General features: G+C 39.0%; 3 protein-coding genes across 3 annotated transcripts; 2 read left to right on the top strand and 1 right to left on the bottom strand.

Annotated features, from left to right (window-relative positions):
- Window positions 1–1,238: 1,238 nt before the first annotated feature.
- LOC116698411 (olfactory receptor 10A3) lies at window positions 1,239–2,259 on the top strand. Its single transcript, XM_032530340.1, has one exon. The coding sequence runs from the start codon at window positions 1,333–1,335 to the stop codon at window positions 2,257–2,259; it is 927 nt and encodes a 308-aa protein (XP_032386231.1). The 5' UTR covers window positions 1,239–1,332.
- Window positions 2,260–5,646: 3,387 nt separating this feature from the next.
- Window positions 5,647–9,102, top strand: LOC116698412 (olfactory receptor 1D2-like). The gene is given in 3 exon segments (XM_032530341.1): window positions 5,647–5,877; window positions 5,879–6,051; window positions 8,562–9,102. Coding segments are annotated over 3 exon segments (945 nt in total).
- A 932-nt stretch (window positions 9,103–10,034) lies between these two features.
- Window positions 10,035–18,459, bottom strand: LOC116698335 (GTPase IMAP family member 8). The gene is made up of 5 exons (XM_032530233.1): window positions 17,902–18,459; window positions 16,667–17,383; window positions 14,177–15,544; window positions 12,916–12,971; window positions 10,035–10,805 (listed from the first exon to the last, which is right to left on the bottom strand). Exons 1-5 carry the CDS (start codon window positions 17,945–17,947, stop codon window positions 10,566–10,568), a joined length of 2,427 nt encoding a protein of 808 aa, XP_032386124.1. The 5' UTR covers window positions 17,948–18,459; the 3' UTR covers window positions 10,035–10,565.
- Between the last annotated feature and the right edge of the window lie 475 nt (window positions 18,460–18,934).

Consider the following 18,934-nt stretch of genomic DNA (forward strand, 5'->3'; position numbering starts at 1 on the left):
ATCAGAAATAATTGAACATGCACATGTATTTTATGTTCCATCAAAGAGGGGTGGTCATATTTGAGGATTTAAAAATGTACTTGGAAGTAGCGCATTAGTTACTTTCTGAAGTATCTAGTTACTTTTATAATTTGCAAGTAATTATTTAATTTAGTTACTTTTTGGAAGAAGTAACTTGTAACCGTAACTAATTACTTTTTAAAAGTAACTTGCCCAGCACTGATAAAAAGAGCAACTTGTTCAGTCCAGTTGAAGCTGCTGTGAGGACCTCAACTCTGCCTTGCGCCATCTTAATCCTGAGCAAATTCATCTGTTGCTGGGCCACACAAAGCTAAAGTGGATATGGCCAATGATACTGCAGCTGAAAAGACTTTCAACTTCTCTGATGAACTCACAATCAGTTCATCAGAGAAGTAAGAAGAAATGTAAAGTGGATTTTTCATTTTAGAGTTAAGATCCCAGTTTGATCCCTTCTGGCGGTACAAATTCAAACTTACAGTATGGTCAGAGGGTTAAAGCTAGTAGTTCACACTACTAGTTAAAGCTGCCTCACATTGTCAGTTTACAAACATGAAGAGATCATTGAGTTAATGTGTGAAAAGAAAACGTGATGTTAACTTCAGACCTATCGCATGTTGATCTGTAACATATATCTTTAGATTTGTTAGCCAGCATGGTAAAGTAGGCTACTGAATAGTTTTCTGGCTTGTGTGTTGTTGTCTGTGTTGATTCGCTGTACATCCCAAAGTTATGAGCGAGAAACATGCATTGTGGGGAAGTTTTCAAATTCTTCACAGGTGAAATAATGTGGTGGGATCAACCATGCAACCTCCTTTTAATATAGTTTATGGTAGGAAACTACATCATAAGAAATTAGTATTTACACAACTAATGTTTAAGTAGAAATCTTGAGATGCATAATGGGTGATTAATAACACACCATGTTAAAATGTTTGTTACCATCATAATCCTCCTGAGTAGAAAAACTATGATGACATGTGCAGTCAGACAACATAAAATACTGTGATCTCCTCCCATTACCTACACCTGGGGTGTGTCCATACCAAGAGCAGAATGCAGAAACCATCTGAAAAGTTTTGACCACTAGTTCAGTAAGTATAGTGAAACTACTGTAGGAACGACCAATATAATATGACATTATGTGACAATCCCTACTTAAGCTCTTTAACAACTGCTTCATTTTCTTTTTGACAGATACTGCAGTCTGTCACCCTAACCCTATCAGATCTGATTTCTCAACACAGGAATGAGAATTTGTCCAACAACAAACACACCTGCTGATATCTCTGTTGCTAATCTACTGTAAGTGGAATGGACAACAGTACTTTTCCTTTTTACTTTAACCTCACCATGTTTATGAACATTGGACACTACCGCTATCCAGTCTTTGTTGTTGGTCTCCTGCTCTACAGCTTCATTGTCTCTGCTAATCTTATCTTAACTCTGGTGATATGTCGAGAGAGAACACTACATGAGCCCATGTATATATTTATTGCATGTTTATCTGTCAGCTCTTTGTATGGTTCTACTGGTTTCTTCCCCAGATTCCTCATAGACCTTCTGTCTGATACTCACATGATCTCTCGTCCTGCTTGTTTCACTCAGATCTATGTTATTTACACATATACTTCCTATGAATTGACCATTCTTGGCATTATGGCACATGATAGATATGTTGCTGTATGTCATCCTTTACACTATCACAGAAAGATGAATTCTAAAACAATGATCACGTTGGCAATATTGGCTTGGATCCTTCCAGTCCCAGTTATTAATACATACATTTATTTGTCTTCCAGGCTTCCTTTATGTGGTAATGAGATACACAAAGTGTTTTGTGCCAACTGGAATATTGTAAAATTATCATGTGTTAGCACTGTTGTCAACAACATTGTGGGTATGTTTTTTACCATAGCTTTATTTTCCCTCTCCCTCTTTTATGTCCTGTACACCTATTTGCGAATTGTGGTTGTTTGCTGGAAAAGCTCAGCAGATTTCAAAGGGAGAGTATTAAATAAGTGTCTGCCACATGTTGTTTCATTTGTTATTTATTGTATCATAGGATTTTCTGATATTGTCTTGAGCCGGTATAATCTGGAAGCTATGAATCCATTTGTGGCTATTATTTTGTCACTGGAGTTTGTTATTATCCCTCCAGTCGTAAATCCTCTTGTGTATGGCCTTAAATTACCAGAAATTAGAAGACACATTTTAAAGTTGTTGCAATGGTTTAAATAATCTCTAAAAATGATCAGATAAAACCCACCACAGCCTATTGTGCTTATGGGAACACATTATTCTACGAAAGCTAAACATAGTGTGTTAATGGTTAAAAAAAAAAGCATTTGACATTTTAATTAACTCTCAGAATAAAGCAGAAAGATAATACAGTGTGTGTGTGAATGTGATTACTGACTCACAAGATGTCATTTGCTCCCCATATAATTTGACTGTGAGAATATTATGGACATATGTTTAATGTTTTCAAGATATTTAATGCAAAATACAGAGACTGTGGTAGCCTATGTGTTGTGGACATACCATATATTACTGCATATTACTTCATTGGATAACATGACAATATATTAAATTGAGCATGCCAATTACATTTTTGTCATGTAAAGTTGTTATAAATCATTAGTCGATGTAAACATGTTAATAACAACTGGGCAACTAAAGAAAGATATTGGTTATGCTGAAATAAACTATGCATAAATAAATGTTTCTCTTTTTTAACAACATATTTATTGTTTTGCACATAGAAAATATACAGTGACAGGATCAGTACCATTATGAACGTCCCTCCTCCCCCCACCCTCAACAGCAGAAACATTCAAGGAAGAAAACAAATGATGAAAATGAATAAAACAAAAACAGTGGTTATCCTGATTATTTTTTAAGAGACATGTCAGCTTCCACAAGTTCTGCCATTCAAATTTAATCATTAATTTCAATACGCTCACTTTACAGGAAGTGCATAAAAGTGTCCCATATCTCTGTGAACTTATTTACTTTCCCTTTGGCAACATGAGTTAATTTCTCCAGTGTCAAGCATGACGCCATTTCTCGTAACCATATTCCAGGTGTAGGGCCGTCCGTACTTTTCCACCTCAATGCAATCACTCTCCTAGCCTGAAGCAAGGATAGAGCGATCATAGGTGCATTTTTTTGCACCTATGATTTTTGCAAAGTGATTAGGGTAAATACTTAATATACAGAGCTTTGCCTCAAGTGGAACCACCATATTAGTCACATGTGAAATCGTGTAGGTTACATCTTTCCAAAATCACCAGACTTTTTGGCATTCCCACATGCAGTGCAACAAAGTGCCAACACTATCACTACATTTACACTTTTCTTATTACAGCACAGCTTCTGATATTTCATCCACCGTTAGACGTTTGTCTAGTTTAGTCTTATCCGGATCTGGCATAGAATGGAATGTCTAGGTCGTCCAACAATTCAGACTGTAACTGCATATCACCTGGGTCCACTGAATGGTCTCCATTTTCTAGTTGGATTAAATTTTTAGGTCTATGAGATTGGATTTTTTTTCTAATTCTCCATGTAAGAAGCTTGCCAACCTTATCTCCTTGGTCAAAAGACTGTTTCCTCCAAAGATGATTTGCAGCAATTTTATTAGCAGAAAGCTCTTTATACCTCAACAAAAGAAATTCCTTATGTTTCTCTGAACTTTCATGTTGGTATACAGTAGGTCTAGCTCCAGAGCTTTAATCTGGGCCTCAAAGTTGCTTAGATTTCTATAATGGGACTTTGATTTATAACTCGTATAGCTTATCATTACACCTCTAATATATTATCTTTAAATGTCTCCCATCGTGTGCCCGCACTGGTTTGATCTGTATTCATAAAAAAGTACTTATCAATATTATCACCAAGAAATTTGACCAAATTGGGGTCTTGAAGCCATTTTGTTTGGAGGCGCCACCTGGGAGGACACCTGACATGCCCAGCTATATATTGTTTTACAAGAGTAAGTGATATAGGAGCATGATCAGATAATACTATGCTGTCATAAGCACATTCTTTCACATGAGATAGTAGACTCACGGAGAGAAGAAAGTAATCAATATGCGATGAGGTTTTATAAGTATTTGAGTAATATGAAAACTCCTTTTTGCTAGGATGAAGCTTTCTGAGTCCCATTCCTCCTAGAGCTCCAGCAAACTGTCAAATAATCAGACCGGGTTCAGGTTGAACATTTCTGTGAACATGAAACGGATCTTGCCTCTTGGCATGGGAACATGTGTAAAGTGTTATCAAACAAGGAGATACAAAATGACAAAGTAAAACCTCCTCACTAGAGGGACAATTATCCAGAATGAGACAAACGTCATTATAGTAAACCAGATGGACTTGTATGTTTTAGTGGCTAGTCCACTAAATCCAGTTGAAGCTGCTGTGAGGACCTTGAAAAAAAAACGGGAGATAATTGTGCATGGCACCATCTTAAGCACCATGAAGCACCAAAGTCTCAAAACATAATGCAACAGAAAAATATAAATCTGCAATGTCTTTAATATGTTGTGAATTGCAGACAAAACAGTGACATTCATGTCAGTGTTTAATAATTGACCATCTTGTCCAATAAAGTAAATGCTACAGTTGTCATGTTTTGTTATTTACTCTAAATTGGAGAGACTGTCAGCGGTACATGGATACACTTGTCATGCCAGTACTGCCAACATTGTGAGACATTGCAATGAAGCCGCAAAATTGAAAACTCCCTGTTATAATGAACTTGATGGGACATTAAAAATATAGGCTACAATCAAATGTTAAACAGTAAAAGAGGAAACTACGTTTTTAGCAACAGGTAAATAGAACTGTCCTGACAGCGTTGATGCAGCTGAATGACTCATCGTTAGTGGCTTTCTGGCATGCGTACCATCTTTGAAGTGTACAAAAACACAATTATGGTGTTTTTGTACACATACTGTGTTTGGCTAATTGATGATTATTAATAATTGAGCTCAACGCTGATGTGTCCCCTGCGTAAAATTGAACGCAGCACCTCACTCAGTTTGGATAGCAGCCTGCCATTTACTATAACTGTGTTGGTCTCTCACAGAATGTATCTGTGAGGACAGACAAACTGTTTACTAAAACACTTATGCCTAACAAAAATTCATAAGGTCACATGCCAACCTCCTGTCACTGTGGGCCACTGGCTGTACTCAGGCCTTACACCTGATAGACAGGCCCGTGTGAGTTTCGTTGCTTTATTTGGAGCTTAGACAGATCTTATTATCTTTTTTGCTGCACTCAACCAGACTGGTGAGCAGTAATCAAAGTGAGATAAGACTAGTGCCTGTGCCACCAACGCTATAGTTATAATGCATATTTTATTTATTATTCAAAACCAACAAAAAAGAAATCATAATTGATGCTGGTTATTTTGATCACATGAAGACGTTTGAAGACATATTTTCTTTGCTTTGAGTTGAAATTCCCAGGTGTCATGTTGTTGCCAACGCTGTTACCGATAGGTGTGGAGGGATAAACAGACATTGATGGGGGTGTAGCTACAGCACCGTATAACTAACCCCTTACTCGGGAAACCATTGCAGGGACACTGGGAGAGTGCAAGAGACGGTTGGGAAAATGAGTTATCTGATCAAGGATAATGTGTCTGTAGCAAGGTTTTTCATTCTGTCAGGGTTAAACGAGACAAAGGATTACAGAGAAATTCTTTTCACATTCACGTTACTGTATTACTGTGTGATTTTGTTTGCCAATATCTCTGTCATCACAATCATCATCTTAGACAGAAACCTGCATGAGCCCATGTATATTTTATTGTGCAGTTTTTTCATTAATGGACTTTATGGGACGGGCAGGTTTCTACCCCAAATTCCTCTCGGATCTGCTGTCTTCTTCTCAACAAATCTCTTATGAAGGGTGTCTATCACAGGCTTTCGTCATGTACTCATTTGTTTGCTGTGATTTCTCCATTCTAGCAGTTATGTCCTACGACACATATGTGGCTACATGTCAACCACTGCACTACTAGGGATGAGCGAGTACAGCATTATCTGTATCTGTATCTGTATCTGTTTACCACATGAATTATCTGTATCCGTGTCTGTACTCGGACTGGGCGGGGCCTAACCCGGAAGTGAGCAGATTTAACCCGAAAGTGGGTCGGGTTCTCTTGAAATGGGCGGGGCTTTAACCAAGTTATTTAAGCATGCAATTGATATGGGTTGATCAGAAATTGTTATATTTATTGCTGATTAGAAAACAATTTACATGACAGCATCAAGCTTCAGATCAATGGTGTTGTCATGGGAACAAACAAACTATATACAGAACAAGTTTTGCAACAATGAATACAACACATGCGGTTGCAATTATGAAGTAAAATGTAATGAACAAGAGTTTTCATACTCAATATAACTTTCTTTTTTTGACTTTCAATTTTTTTTTGATCAGTGTGATTTTTTTTTAATTTTTTTTTATTTTTTTATTTCCAAACCAGGTATGTGTGAGTGTGTGTATGTGTGTGTGTGTGTGTGTGTGTGGTGTGTGTGTGTGTGTGTGTGTGTGTGTGTGTGTGTGTGTGTGTGTGTGAGTAAGAGAGAGAAACACAGAGAGAGAGAGAGGGCGGGGGGGGGCAGCTGACAGTTAAAAAAAAACTCCCGTTGCGTCTCTGCTATCGGAGATTTTTTTGTCTGAAACCCACGTTCACCAGAAATCTACTGGTTACTATGTAAGGACTACAAACCCCACGTTCACCAGAAATCTACTGGTTACTATGTAAGTACTACAAACCCCACGTTCACCAGAAATCTACTGGTTACTATGTAAGGACTACAAACCCCACGTTCACCAGAAATCTACTGGTTACTATGGAAGTACTACAAACCCCACGTTCACCAGAAATCTACTGGTTACTATGTAAGGACTACAAACCCCACGTTCACCAGAAATCTACTGGTTACTATGTAAGTACTACAAACCCCACGTTCACCAGAAATCTACTGGTTACTATGTAAGGACTACAAACCCCACGTTCACCAGAAATCTACTGGTTACTATGGAAGTACTACAAACCCCACGTTCACCAGAAATCTACTGGTTACTATGGAAGTACTACAAACCCCACGTTCACCAGAAATCTACTGGTTACTAGAAGTACTACAAACCCACGTTCACCAGAAATCTACTGGTTACTATGAAGTACTACAAACCCCACGTTCACCAGAAATCTACTGGTTGACTATGGAAGTACTACAAACCCCACGTTCACCAGAAATCTACTGGTTCTATGTAAGTACTACAAACCCCACGTTCACCAGAAATCTACTGGTTACTATGTAAGGTACTACAAACCCCACATTCACCAGAAATCTACTGGTTACTATGAAGGACTACAAACCCCACGTTCACCAGAAATCTACTGGTTCTAGAGATAACCCGTCACCAAAATATGGTACATGGAAGTACTACAAACCCCACGTTCACCAGAAATCTACTGGTTACTATGTAAGTACTACAAACCCCCGTTCACCAGAAATCTACTGGTTACTATGTAAGTACTACAAACCCCACGTTCACCAGAAATCTACTGGTTACTATGGAAGTACTACAAACCCCACGTTCACCAGAAATCTACTGGTTACTATGGAAGTACTACAAACCCCACGTTCACCAGAAATCTACTGGTTACTATGAAGTACTACAAACCCCACGTTCACCAGAAATCTACTGGTTACTATGTAAGGACTACAAACCCCACTTCACCAGAAATCTACTGGTTACTATGAAGTACTACAAACCCCACGTTCACCAGAAATCTACTGGTTACTATGTAAGGACTACAAACCCCACATTCACCAGAAATCTACTGGTTACTATGAAGTACTACAAACCCCACGTTCACCAGAAATCTACTGGTTACTATGTAAGGACTACAAACCCCCGTTCACCAGAAATCTACTGGTTACTATGTAAGTACTACAAACCCCACGTTCACCAGAAATCTACTGGTTACTATGTAAGGACTACAAACCCCCGTTCACCAGAAATCTACTGGTTACTATGTAAGTACTACAAACCCCACGTTCACCAGAAATCTACTGGTTACTATGTAAGTACTACAAACCCCATGTTCACCAGAAATCTACTGGTTACTATGTAAGGACTACAAACCGAAGTTAAAAACAAACCTGAAGCTGAAGAAACCCTAAACGTTAACGGAACAGATCCGCAGACCCGATTGACTGAGGGAGAGGGATAGAGAGACGGAGAGAGAAAGAAAGAGAGAGAGAGAGAGAGAGAGAGAGAGGGAGCGCTGTTCTCCGTGTTCTGTGTGTGTGTGATTGAGCAAAGCGTGGGTGTGTGTGTGGGGGGGGGGGGGGGGGTGCTATGACTATCACAGAACGCAGCGCGGTCAGCTGAGAGTTTTATTCAATCCCAGTACAAATATTGACTCGTATTACTCGTATAATACTTGTACTCGGCAAAAGTGCTTTATCCGTACCGGATACTCGTTTCAGCCGGGTACTCGGCTCATCCCTATGCATCATGACTAAGAAGAGGCTCTCTCAACCTATATGTTTCTCCTGGGTAACACCTTTCTGCATTTTATCCATCAATGTTCTGCTAACTTCAAGACTAACGTTGTGTGGTACAAATATTGCGAGAGTGTTGCGTGTAAACTGGATAATTATTAAACTCGCTTGCTCCGACGCTGACACCTTTTTAAACAATGTAGCTGCATATTTTACAATTGTCGTTTATGTGTCTCACGGGTTATTCACAATTTGGACTTACAGGCATCTTATTAGAACTTCTGTAAGGGCCAAAGGAGCCAGGAAAAAGTTTATGCAGACATGTGTGCCCCATTTAGTCTCTTTAGTTACATTCACGGCTTTAATAGTTTGTGATTTGATGTATATGCGATTTGGCTCCTTACATTTACCTCAAAGCCTTCAAAACGTCATCGCTATAGAATTTCTGCTTATTCCTCCTATTATGAATCCTCTAATATATGGATATAAACTGACCAAAATACGAAACAGAATTGTAGGTTTAGTTTACTTTAAAAGAAAATGACCTCTAGAATTGTAATCTCTGATTCAATTTAATGTGCTCAAGAAAAAAGCAATGTTTTTGCATTAAAATATACCATGATCTCTGGGTTTTTCTGAAAGTCTCTGCAGAATGTCCCAATCTGGAGCTTTCTTCTCATACTCCCTTATCCTGAAAGGACAGACTTCCACATGGAACTCCATTGTGCACTTAATGTGAGTTGAAATTTAATACTTGAGTTTAACGCTGCATACAATTGCACACGGCACCTCACACAATTTGGATGTTATTATTTTTTTCATTTTTGCAGTACAAAGCCAACAAAAAAAGAAAGAAAAAAAAGCCTATTCTGATGCTGGTTGTTTTGATTATTGCTACATTTAAAGAAATGTTATCTTTGCTTTGAGTTTAAATTCCCGGGTATTTTGTTGTTGTCACCAAAGCTGTTACAGACATTGATGGGGGTGTAGCTACAGCACCGTATAACTAACCCCTTACTCGGTAAACCATTGCAGGGACACCGGGAGAGTGCAATCTGAAGAGACGGTTGGGAAAATTAGTTATCTGATCAAGGATAATGTGTCTGTTACAAGAATTTTCATTCTGTCAGGGTTAATTTATATATATATATATATATATATATATATATATATATATATATATATATATAATTAATTAAATAATTTATATATATGTATTTTTATATATGTATATTTATATGTATATGTATATTTATATATATATATGTGTGTATATATGTGTATATATGTGTGTGTGTGTATATATATGTATATGTATATCTGTATATATATATGTATGTATGTATATATATGTATATATATGTACATACATATAGACATATACATATACTGTATATATTCAATCTTAGAAAATGTTTTCTCTGTGCAGAAAATTAACAAAGTGTAATTCTGAGTCAGAGTGAGTTTATTCATTGTTGTAATTTTACTTTAAACAAACAAATAGATTATGTTTTAATCATTATTAGTAATGCACAAATTTATTTTAACAGATTTTTGCACACTTTACAGCATTTTACATATTATAGTATTTGTTAAGAATGACCAAATAACTTGTTTGTGAAAACACAGTAAACAAAATTTGGATGGCTTTTATGAAGTTGTAACTGATGATTATAATACCTTGTAAATGGTTAATAAACACTGTGTAAAGAATTGATCGATCAGTGCACAAATAATCATAACGATCATCTCTTTTATCTTCCAAAAAACATTTGGGGCCAAATGAATGTTACTTGATGCTTTATAAACCACTTATTAATCATGAACTAATTATTTTAAGCATTAGTTGCAACTTTTAGATAGTTATATTAATTGAGTATATAATAATAGAGAAATAACTTATAGATCCACATGAAACTCGCTCCCTATCCATATAGGTCTTATCCAGAGCATGATCCAGACTCTCTGCAAGAATTATGGCGACTCAAATGTCATGTCTCATGAGACTCATTTGCTGTTGGCGCCTGACTCCCTTTTCCCCTGCTGGGGCCTGGCTCCTTGGACCAGTAAGCAGCCCAGCAGAGCCCCAGCTGCAGCCCCAACAGCTGACCTGGTGCTCATCCCCGCAGCCAGCCTGGAGGAGGCAGCGAGGGCCCCAGCTGCAGCTCCCAGCGCAGCTCCTCCAGCCCTCAGCCACGACGGAGTCCAGTCGGCCTCAAGTTGCCACACTTGGTTGGCGGTCACTCTCTACGGACCCATTAAGAATCACTGTATTACATACGTAGCTAGGCAACCATTAAAACATTCAGCAACATCAAGTGCACAGTATCTTACAGCTGATTAAAACATGAACTTGTATATGTAGTGAGTTGTCTGATTGTATTCTTAAGAATGTGTCTCCAAAACTTTGGACCTGACCCGATGCATGCAATTAATTCATAAAAAAAAAAAAAATTAGACCTGATCAAAAAGGACAGACCGGCCCCGATTATGAAAATAGTATCAACTGCGGGCCTCTAGTTCGTAACAAAATACTTCAAGAACTAATGAACAATTCCCAGTGAAATACGCTGTGAACATTGTAAGCAGGTACTTCATGAATTATTTTTCTTTAAATACCTTCAAGCTCCCCATCTTTGTGATATGCAAGGGCAGGAAATGCTCCTAAACACCCATCTTATCAATGTGGTGTTAGTAGTCAAGATTAGACAATCTTCACACACTAACTTCTCCAGTTGACATCAAAGCTATATTATGAGAAAGCTAGAACAAAATATGCCAGAATGTGAAGTACAGTGAGATCTTCTCCTGCAGTTCTACCATCAGGCGATCACAGACCTATTCATACAGTAGCCTGTATTCATCTCATCCCAATGCCATGAAATAGCAGAAATGACTGTCCGGTTTTCTTTTCTTTGTTGCCCTTTGAAATTACATACTCTGATTAAAAGCTCTAGCTACATAAATATAAACTTGAATAAGCCTGTTCCGGTTGGCAAAAGGCGTTTATGTTTCCTCGGAAACCACATCTGGCAGTAGGCGGTGCCGCAGCTCGGCGTCTGGTCCTAGAAGCAGGCTAACGCTGCCATCCCATGCCAAATGGCCGCTAGGCTAAAAGGCTCACCCTAGCGGACCAACTCTCCAGTGTTTTTACAGCAAATGTTTGTTCCTTGGACAATTAACTGGATTACGTTCTGATAGAGAATTCATTTTGATAAAGTCTTTTATTCCTTATTTCTTAAAGTAGTTTCTTAAGTAGTATAACTTTCATGCTTATTATATGTACATTTGACAAACTGTGTTTTTCTAGTTACTGCTGTTTAACACAGAGGTGGTAAATGTCTTAGTTTCGAGGACACCCAAAGTACACGTTGCACAAACTGTCTGCACTCTGACAACTGACACTCTTTAGCGTAGACGTAATAAAGATAACCACCGTCCAATGTATCCTTGTGTGTGTATAATAAAAAGACTGAGCTGCAGAGAAGTTGTTGAAGATCCTAGGAGCAATGCTGGTGATAGGTTGCTCCTATGTCTCCTCCTTTTGCGGCAAAAGTATATAAACTGCTCCCTACCGTCTGTGTCTGGTTTTGTTTGCTTTGACCGTCATTAATTTAGTAAGTTTAAGTGTCCTGAACCTGACACATTCCTTCTTCTATGTACTGCATATAGATGGATGACAAGAAATTCTCTCTTATCTAATAGTTTAGCTTTGAATTACCTGCAGACCTGAGCCTTTGGTTCCAGTTCGCAGAACCTTCACCAGAGGATCGTGTGCACGCGCAACTGCATTTGTCAAACAGTCAATGGGAACAGAACGCTCTCACTCTCTCTCTCTCTCTGAAATGACTGGCGGAAGTCTTCCGTCACGGGCTAGATTTTCTAAAGCCTGAAAACAGCCAAGGAGGAAGTCCGGGAGTCTAGTTTTCTCCCAAACCACTTGAATTATGATATCCTAAAATGTTTTTATGGACATTTGCACAACATCGCCAAAAATTACCACACCTTTGTGACATAACCATAAAGATATTTTAATTCAATTACATTTGATGTATAGTATCAAATCATAACAAAAGTTATCTCAAGACACTTTATAGTTAGAGTAGGTCTAGACCACAATCTATCATTTATAAAGTCCCAACAATTCTAGTAATTCCCCCAAGAGCAAGCACAGTGCGACAGGGCAACAGTGGCGAGGAAAAACTCCCTTTTAGGAAGAAACCTCGGCCAGACCCAGGTCACAGAGGTCACGTGCATTGCACTCCTCCAATGATACAGTTTTCAACCAAGATTTAATGCATCACTTCAGCTTATTAATTGTTTTGCAAACATGCTGAAAACAGCCATTTTCACTCACCTTTTCACATAGCATGATGTCATTGTCCAACACAACTTTCTTTTTCTGTTCTGTCTCTGTAAGTTAAAGAGGTAAGTGAGTGACATTTACTTAAAGGTTCCATGGAATGAAAATTTCACTTTATGAGGTTTTTTAACATTTAATACGAGTTCCCCCAGCCTGCCTATGGCCCCCCAGTAGGTGTAAACCGAGCCCTGGTTATCCTGCTCTGCCTTTGAGAAAATGAAAGCTCAGATGGGCCGATCTGGAATCTTGCCCCTTATGAGGGGCAAGATTACCTCCCCTTTTTCTTAGGGGACCACTAAGGTCTATATAAAAGAGACTTCAGATACAGTATTAGGGACCATTAAGGTCTATGTAAAGTAGACTTCAGATACAGTATTAGGGACCACTAAGGTCTATGTAAAGGAGACTTCAGATAAAGTATTAGGGACCATTAAGGTCTATGTAAAGTAGACTTCAGATACAGTATTAGGGACCACTAAGGTCTATGTAAAAGAGACTTCAGATACAGTATTAGGGACCATTAAGGTCTATGTAAAGTAGACTTCAGATACAGTATTAGGGACCACTAAGGTCTATATAAAAGATACTTCAGATACAGTATTAGGGACCACAAAGATCTATGTAAAAGAGACTTCAGATACAGTATTAGGGACCACTAAGGTCTATGTAAAAGAGACTTCAGATACAGTATTAGGGACCACTAAGGTCTATGTAAAGGAGACTTCAGATAAAGTATTAGGGACCACTAAGGTCTATATAAAAGAGACTTCAGATACAGTATTAGGGTCCACTAAGGTCTGTATAAAAAAGACTTCAGATACAGTATTAGGGACCACTAAGGTCTACATAAAAAAGACTTCAGATACAGTATTAGGGACCGCTAAGGTCTGTATAAAAGAGACTTCAGATATGGTATTAGGAACCACTAAGGTCTATGTAAAGGAGACTTCAGATACAGTATTAGGGACTACTAAGGTCTATGTAAAAGATACTTTAGATACAGTATTAGGGACTACTAAGGTCTATATAAAAGATACTTCAGATACAGTATTAGGGGACCACTAAGGTCTATATAAAAGATACTTCAGATACAGTATTAGGGGACCACTAAGGTCTATATAAAAAATACTTCAGATACAGTATTAGGGGACCACCTATATAAAAGCATTCAAAGAGCACAATGTGATGGGACCATTCAAAAACTACATCAGAGATCATCCCACCGGATCTGTGCTGTTGATTAGGTTGTACTCACTGGGTTTAGCAGTGTTTCCATGGTGGGTCACTGGCACCATGAACGTCCATTTTTGTTGTTTACCCAGCTCCTCCAATGACTTGAGGTCCGTCATTGTTTCCCTGTGGTGGTTACCTTTGTTAAAGAGCACCTTTTTTATTTTATTTGTTCTATCAGTTTCTTTTTTCAGATGGTGCATCTTCATCCCTTCAATTGTGGCCTTCAACACATTCTTTGTATGTTCATTTTCTCTCTTTAGCTGTTCAATTGTCTCTTTGAGCTCATTTAATTCTCTTTTGTGATTCCCCATCATTTGATCCAGTTCTATGTCTTTCTTCTTACACTTCTCCTCAAAGGCTACTGCCTCTTTCTCTTGTTCCATCACTCTTTCCTTCAGAATGTCCTTTTCTACTTTGCTGCTTTGCTTTGTAGCTTCAATAACGTCATCTTTTTCAGCACATCTTTCACTTAGGCTAGTTATCATTCTGTCTTTCCCTATAATGACTTGTTTTAGCTGGTTGTTCTCCCTTTCAACTTCCACTAATCTGCTGCCAATCTCTTCATCAGCATCTTTATTTTCTCTCTCTTCTGACTCCTTCTCCCTCGCTACTTTCCGAGCTTCAATCTGCTCATCCTTCTCTTTAGCTGTGTTAATCATGTCGTCCGATATCTTCTCTTGCTTCTCGATTGCTTGCCGCAGCAGATCATTCGCCCTCCTTGCCTTCTTGAGCTGTCTCGATTTCTTTTGGTAAATTTGATCCAGCCTCCTGTTGTTTTCTTGGAGTTTTATAAAACTATGCAACAATTGTCCATTGTCATTCCCCACCTCTGTTTCCTCAATCTTTGACAGCAGTTCTCTAACCTGAATGTCTCCGACCTTGTTTAAGTTATCAAAAACATGATATCTATTCCCACATTTGTCCACCAACCACTGAAGGGAAGGCCACCTCTCAATGTGCTCCTCAATGGGAGTGACTCCCAGTTTGTCTCCCCAGGTGAACAGCACGATGAGTCGAGCGCACCCCCAATCTCCAAGCAAGTTCAAATGTTCCTCCGCCTTTAACCGGTCCGTTTCAGTGAAAGTCTCATCGCAGCGTACTACCACCAGGACAGCATGGGGAATAGGGGCGCACAAAGATGCACTGTGGGTAATCTGCTGTTGTACTTCCTGTGGAGTGTCGTCTGAGCAGTATCTCCCATGCCAGCCAGGAGCCTCAACTACAGTGACTTGCTTTTTGTGAACGTCACCCCGTCTCTCAATGCACTCTGATGATGGATATCCAGCAGGAAATACTTCCTCTCCAAGAATGGTGTTTCCAGTTGAGCTCTTCCCAACCTGCTTTGGTCCCACGATGAGAACTCGAAGCATTGAGATTGGAGGAGACTCTTCTGGATTAAAAAACAAATGGAGGATTAAGGCAAGAACTCTCATGTTTGGATGCACTTTAAAAAATGACAATGACAAAGGGATCGTTTAGGACAAGGTAAGGGTACTCAAACTCTTTCAGAAAGGGAAAGCTTTGTTTTAGGAAACTTTAGTAACATTTCATATTACTTGGTTGGTGGAACCATAAAATTGTTGAGTTTGAACGTAGAATTCAACTGTTGCATTACCATGTGCGGAAAGCCTTTTCATTCCCTATTAAGCTCTATTGCACCAAATATGGTTGCGGTTCCACCAAAGTTCCACTGGGGGTGATCACAGTCCAGTGCAAAATGAATGGGACTCTGTGGAGCTTGATGGCTTAATTTGTCTCTTTCTCTTTTGGCTTTTTAGAACAAAAAAATCCACTTTAAAACAATCTAACACTCAGCAGGGTGCATTGTCTTAACCTCCCCTTTTGAATGCAACATTAAAATTACAAGAAAAAAAATTATATTCTAAGAAAAGTGGATTTTGAGGGGTATAGCTCATGTGAACACCCCAAGTGGAACTTTGGTGGAACTGCAACCAGTTCAAAAGCCGGAAGTATCGAGAGTGAAAAAGGAGACATTTTTTGCTGAAACCTACAATAATTACGTTTTTTAGCCACTTGGGGGCAGCAAAAAAAGCTGTCTGACACCTTTCACATGTGACGTATGTATGTAAATATCATGTATGTATAGGTTTATGTGGAGAACTTGCATACAGTCACCCATTTAAACATCCAACAGATACAAAGCAATATGAGAATTTATTTGTATGTCAATATTCACTCTCTTTTGGCTCAGGTTTTGGTCTCCACCGTTACAGAGAGAAACATCTAGCTCTTTAGCTGTCTTAATTTTCTTTCATCCACTCGTTTTGTTAAAAGCATTTGCCTGCTGTGAACAAATGCTACTCTGATAGCAGTGAAAGTAAAGCAAAACAGTAAATTTGTAGCTGATAAAAACAAAATAATGAGCTGAAAAAAAAAAACTGTGAACAGCTTAGTGGAACTGCATGTGATAACACTGTGTAGGTTCATCACTACGAGAGACCCTTTTCACATTACACATGGTCAACATATTGATTGATGAAGTGATTCTTACCCATTAGAGATCTGAGTGTGCCTCTGGCCCTCTGCACATTCATTCGCCTCAGAATCGCCCTCTCTTCTACCTCTTTCCTTTCCATCCCGGTTAGTCTAGAGACTTTCTCCTTTGCAGTCACAAAACCAACTCCTTGTGCCTTTATGTTTGCTGCAACCATTAAATCAATCTTCTCAAAAAGTTCTGCAACCTGAGCAACATCATCTTCTCCCCAAATGCTTGTGTCTAAAAGGTGGTATCTATGTCCACACCTCTCCAAAACTGCTCGGAGAAACCTGTGTCTTGCAGTGTAACTCTCCACAGACAACCCTTTCAGTCTCTCACATCTGGTGAATATTACTATTGTGTTTCTCCACACTGTGTCATTAAGCAGGTCAAGAGGTCCCTCAACTGTCCACTCCCTGCCTCTGTGCGGGCTGATGGGTATGACCATGAGGAAGGCGTGAGGTCCTGGCGGGCACATGGCCATGCAGGCTGCCATGTTGTTGTTCACCAGGCCGGGCTCTCGGACAGAGTAGTGGATCCACCTTTCAGGGCTGTTGACAACAATAACTGCACGGCCATTGTCGAGAACACCCTGTCTCCTAACACACATCTTCACGTCTCTGCTGATATCAAACATTTGTCGGCCAAGGATGGTGTTTCCTGTCAAACTCTTTTCCAGCCAGTCGTGCCCCAAGAGGACAACCCTTAGATCCTGAAGACAGTGTTTGTCTCCTGGCGGCAGAAAAGATTAGCACAAATATGTCATCATGTCATAGTATTGCTACAATGCATGTCTTGTAAATGTTATGCTTTTAATTTGCTAAAATAATATCCAATGAATTGTGAAGGAAATTGAAATTAAGTTCTGGACCTTGGAAACTTAGTTGATAAGGATGATACATACGATGGAAAGCTTCAGAACATCTACCAAATGGACTGCATTGAGATTGTTTTGTAGTTTTCAAAGGTCAAGAATGAAATTTCAATCTGAACTTGTATACCAGCATGGATGAGAAGTCTTAAAGTAATTAAAGTACTCAGAAAAACTATACAATTTGAACATGACAACTGGTCAAACTCCAACTGCTGAGGAGGACCATTTGAGGCAATTGAAAGCTCCAGCACAGCGACCACATAGACCAGGCTGGTAGAACTGTGATAAACATGACTGTGAAAAAGACAAAATGCTACTATTTGTTTACTCAATAAAGTGATAAAAAGGTAGGAAAAAATGTAATTCAAGAGCATACCTTTCCTTGTCTGTGCTCCGCAGCCCACTGGAACCCTTTCTTCCATCTTTTATTCCGTCAAATGTTTTTTGACAGACCACAGTTCCAGTTTAAAGTTTGACTCAGCTTTCGGTCCGATATGTGGTCAAAGTCCAGCCAACCCGAGCAGTCATATAAACCGTGGAAGAAAAAGTTCAGAAGACACTCAACTTCCAAGTCTGCTGAGTAGATTTGCCTTTACTCAAAAGACAGACTCCATCTGCTACATCAAAGTAAAGGGGCTTTGATTAAGATGAGAAGATGATTAAGATGTGTCGGAGCCAGTCTGGGCTCTAAACAAAAGGTCTCACTCAGCGATCAAAGTGTACTGCTTCCTATCAACAATGGGGTAAGCTAGAAAAAGGCAGACAGGCCTAATTTAGGATAAAAAAGCAAAACCTTTGGAAGATAGGAAAGATTTGCCATACAATCTTTGCAATGTGGTAAAGCCTGCAGATAGGTTGTGTAATAATTAAAGGGCCAGTAACTAGCATGTGACTTTGACCTAATTTTTTTAATAATTCATTAACCAGTTTGCAGCTTTAAAGGTTCCCTGCCACACAACACTGTTTTTACTTGCATTTTTTGAGATATGTTAGGTCCATATGTGTTTGTGTTATGTTGTGAATGTAAAAATGAACTGCTACCTCCTCTGTCAGCTCTAGCCACTAAAAAGAAATGAGAAATCAGGCCAATTACAAAAACTGGTCAGTCTGATGTCATGTTGCCTGAACTCATTACTATTCATGAGTTTGCCCAGTTGCGCTGGGTACAGGATGCTGATAGCCAGGCTCTCATTGAATAGCTGTTAGCATATCAGAGTCAAGCAGCTTAGCTCATTGAATATTAATGAGAACTGGCACAAATGGAGCCGATTCTTCTTGCAGGCTTTCTATACCACACTAGAATGGCTTGAAACAAGGTAACCAAGGCATTTTTTTCCAATAAAAAGGTTACAGAGTCCATGATAGAACTTCACACATTACCACAAAGTAATGAAATACAGGTGGCAGGG

This window comes from Etheostoma spectabile, chromosome 11, assembly GCF_008692095.1.
Source record: "Etheostoma spectabile isolate EspeVRDwgs_2016 chromosome 11, UIUC_Espe_1.0, whole genome shotgun sequence".
NCBI lineage: Eukaryota > Metazoa > Chordata > Actinopteri > Perciformes > Percidae > Etheostoma > Etheostoma spectabile.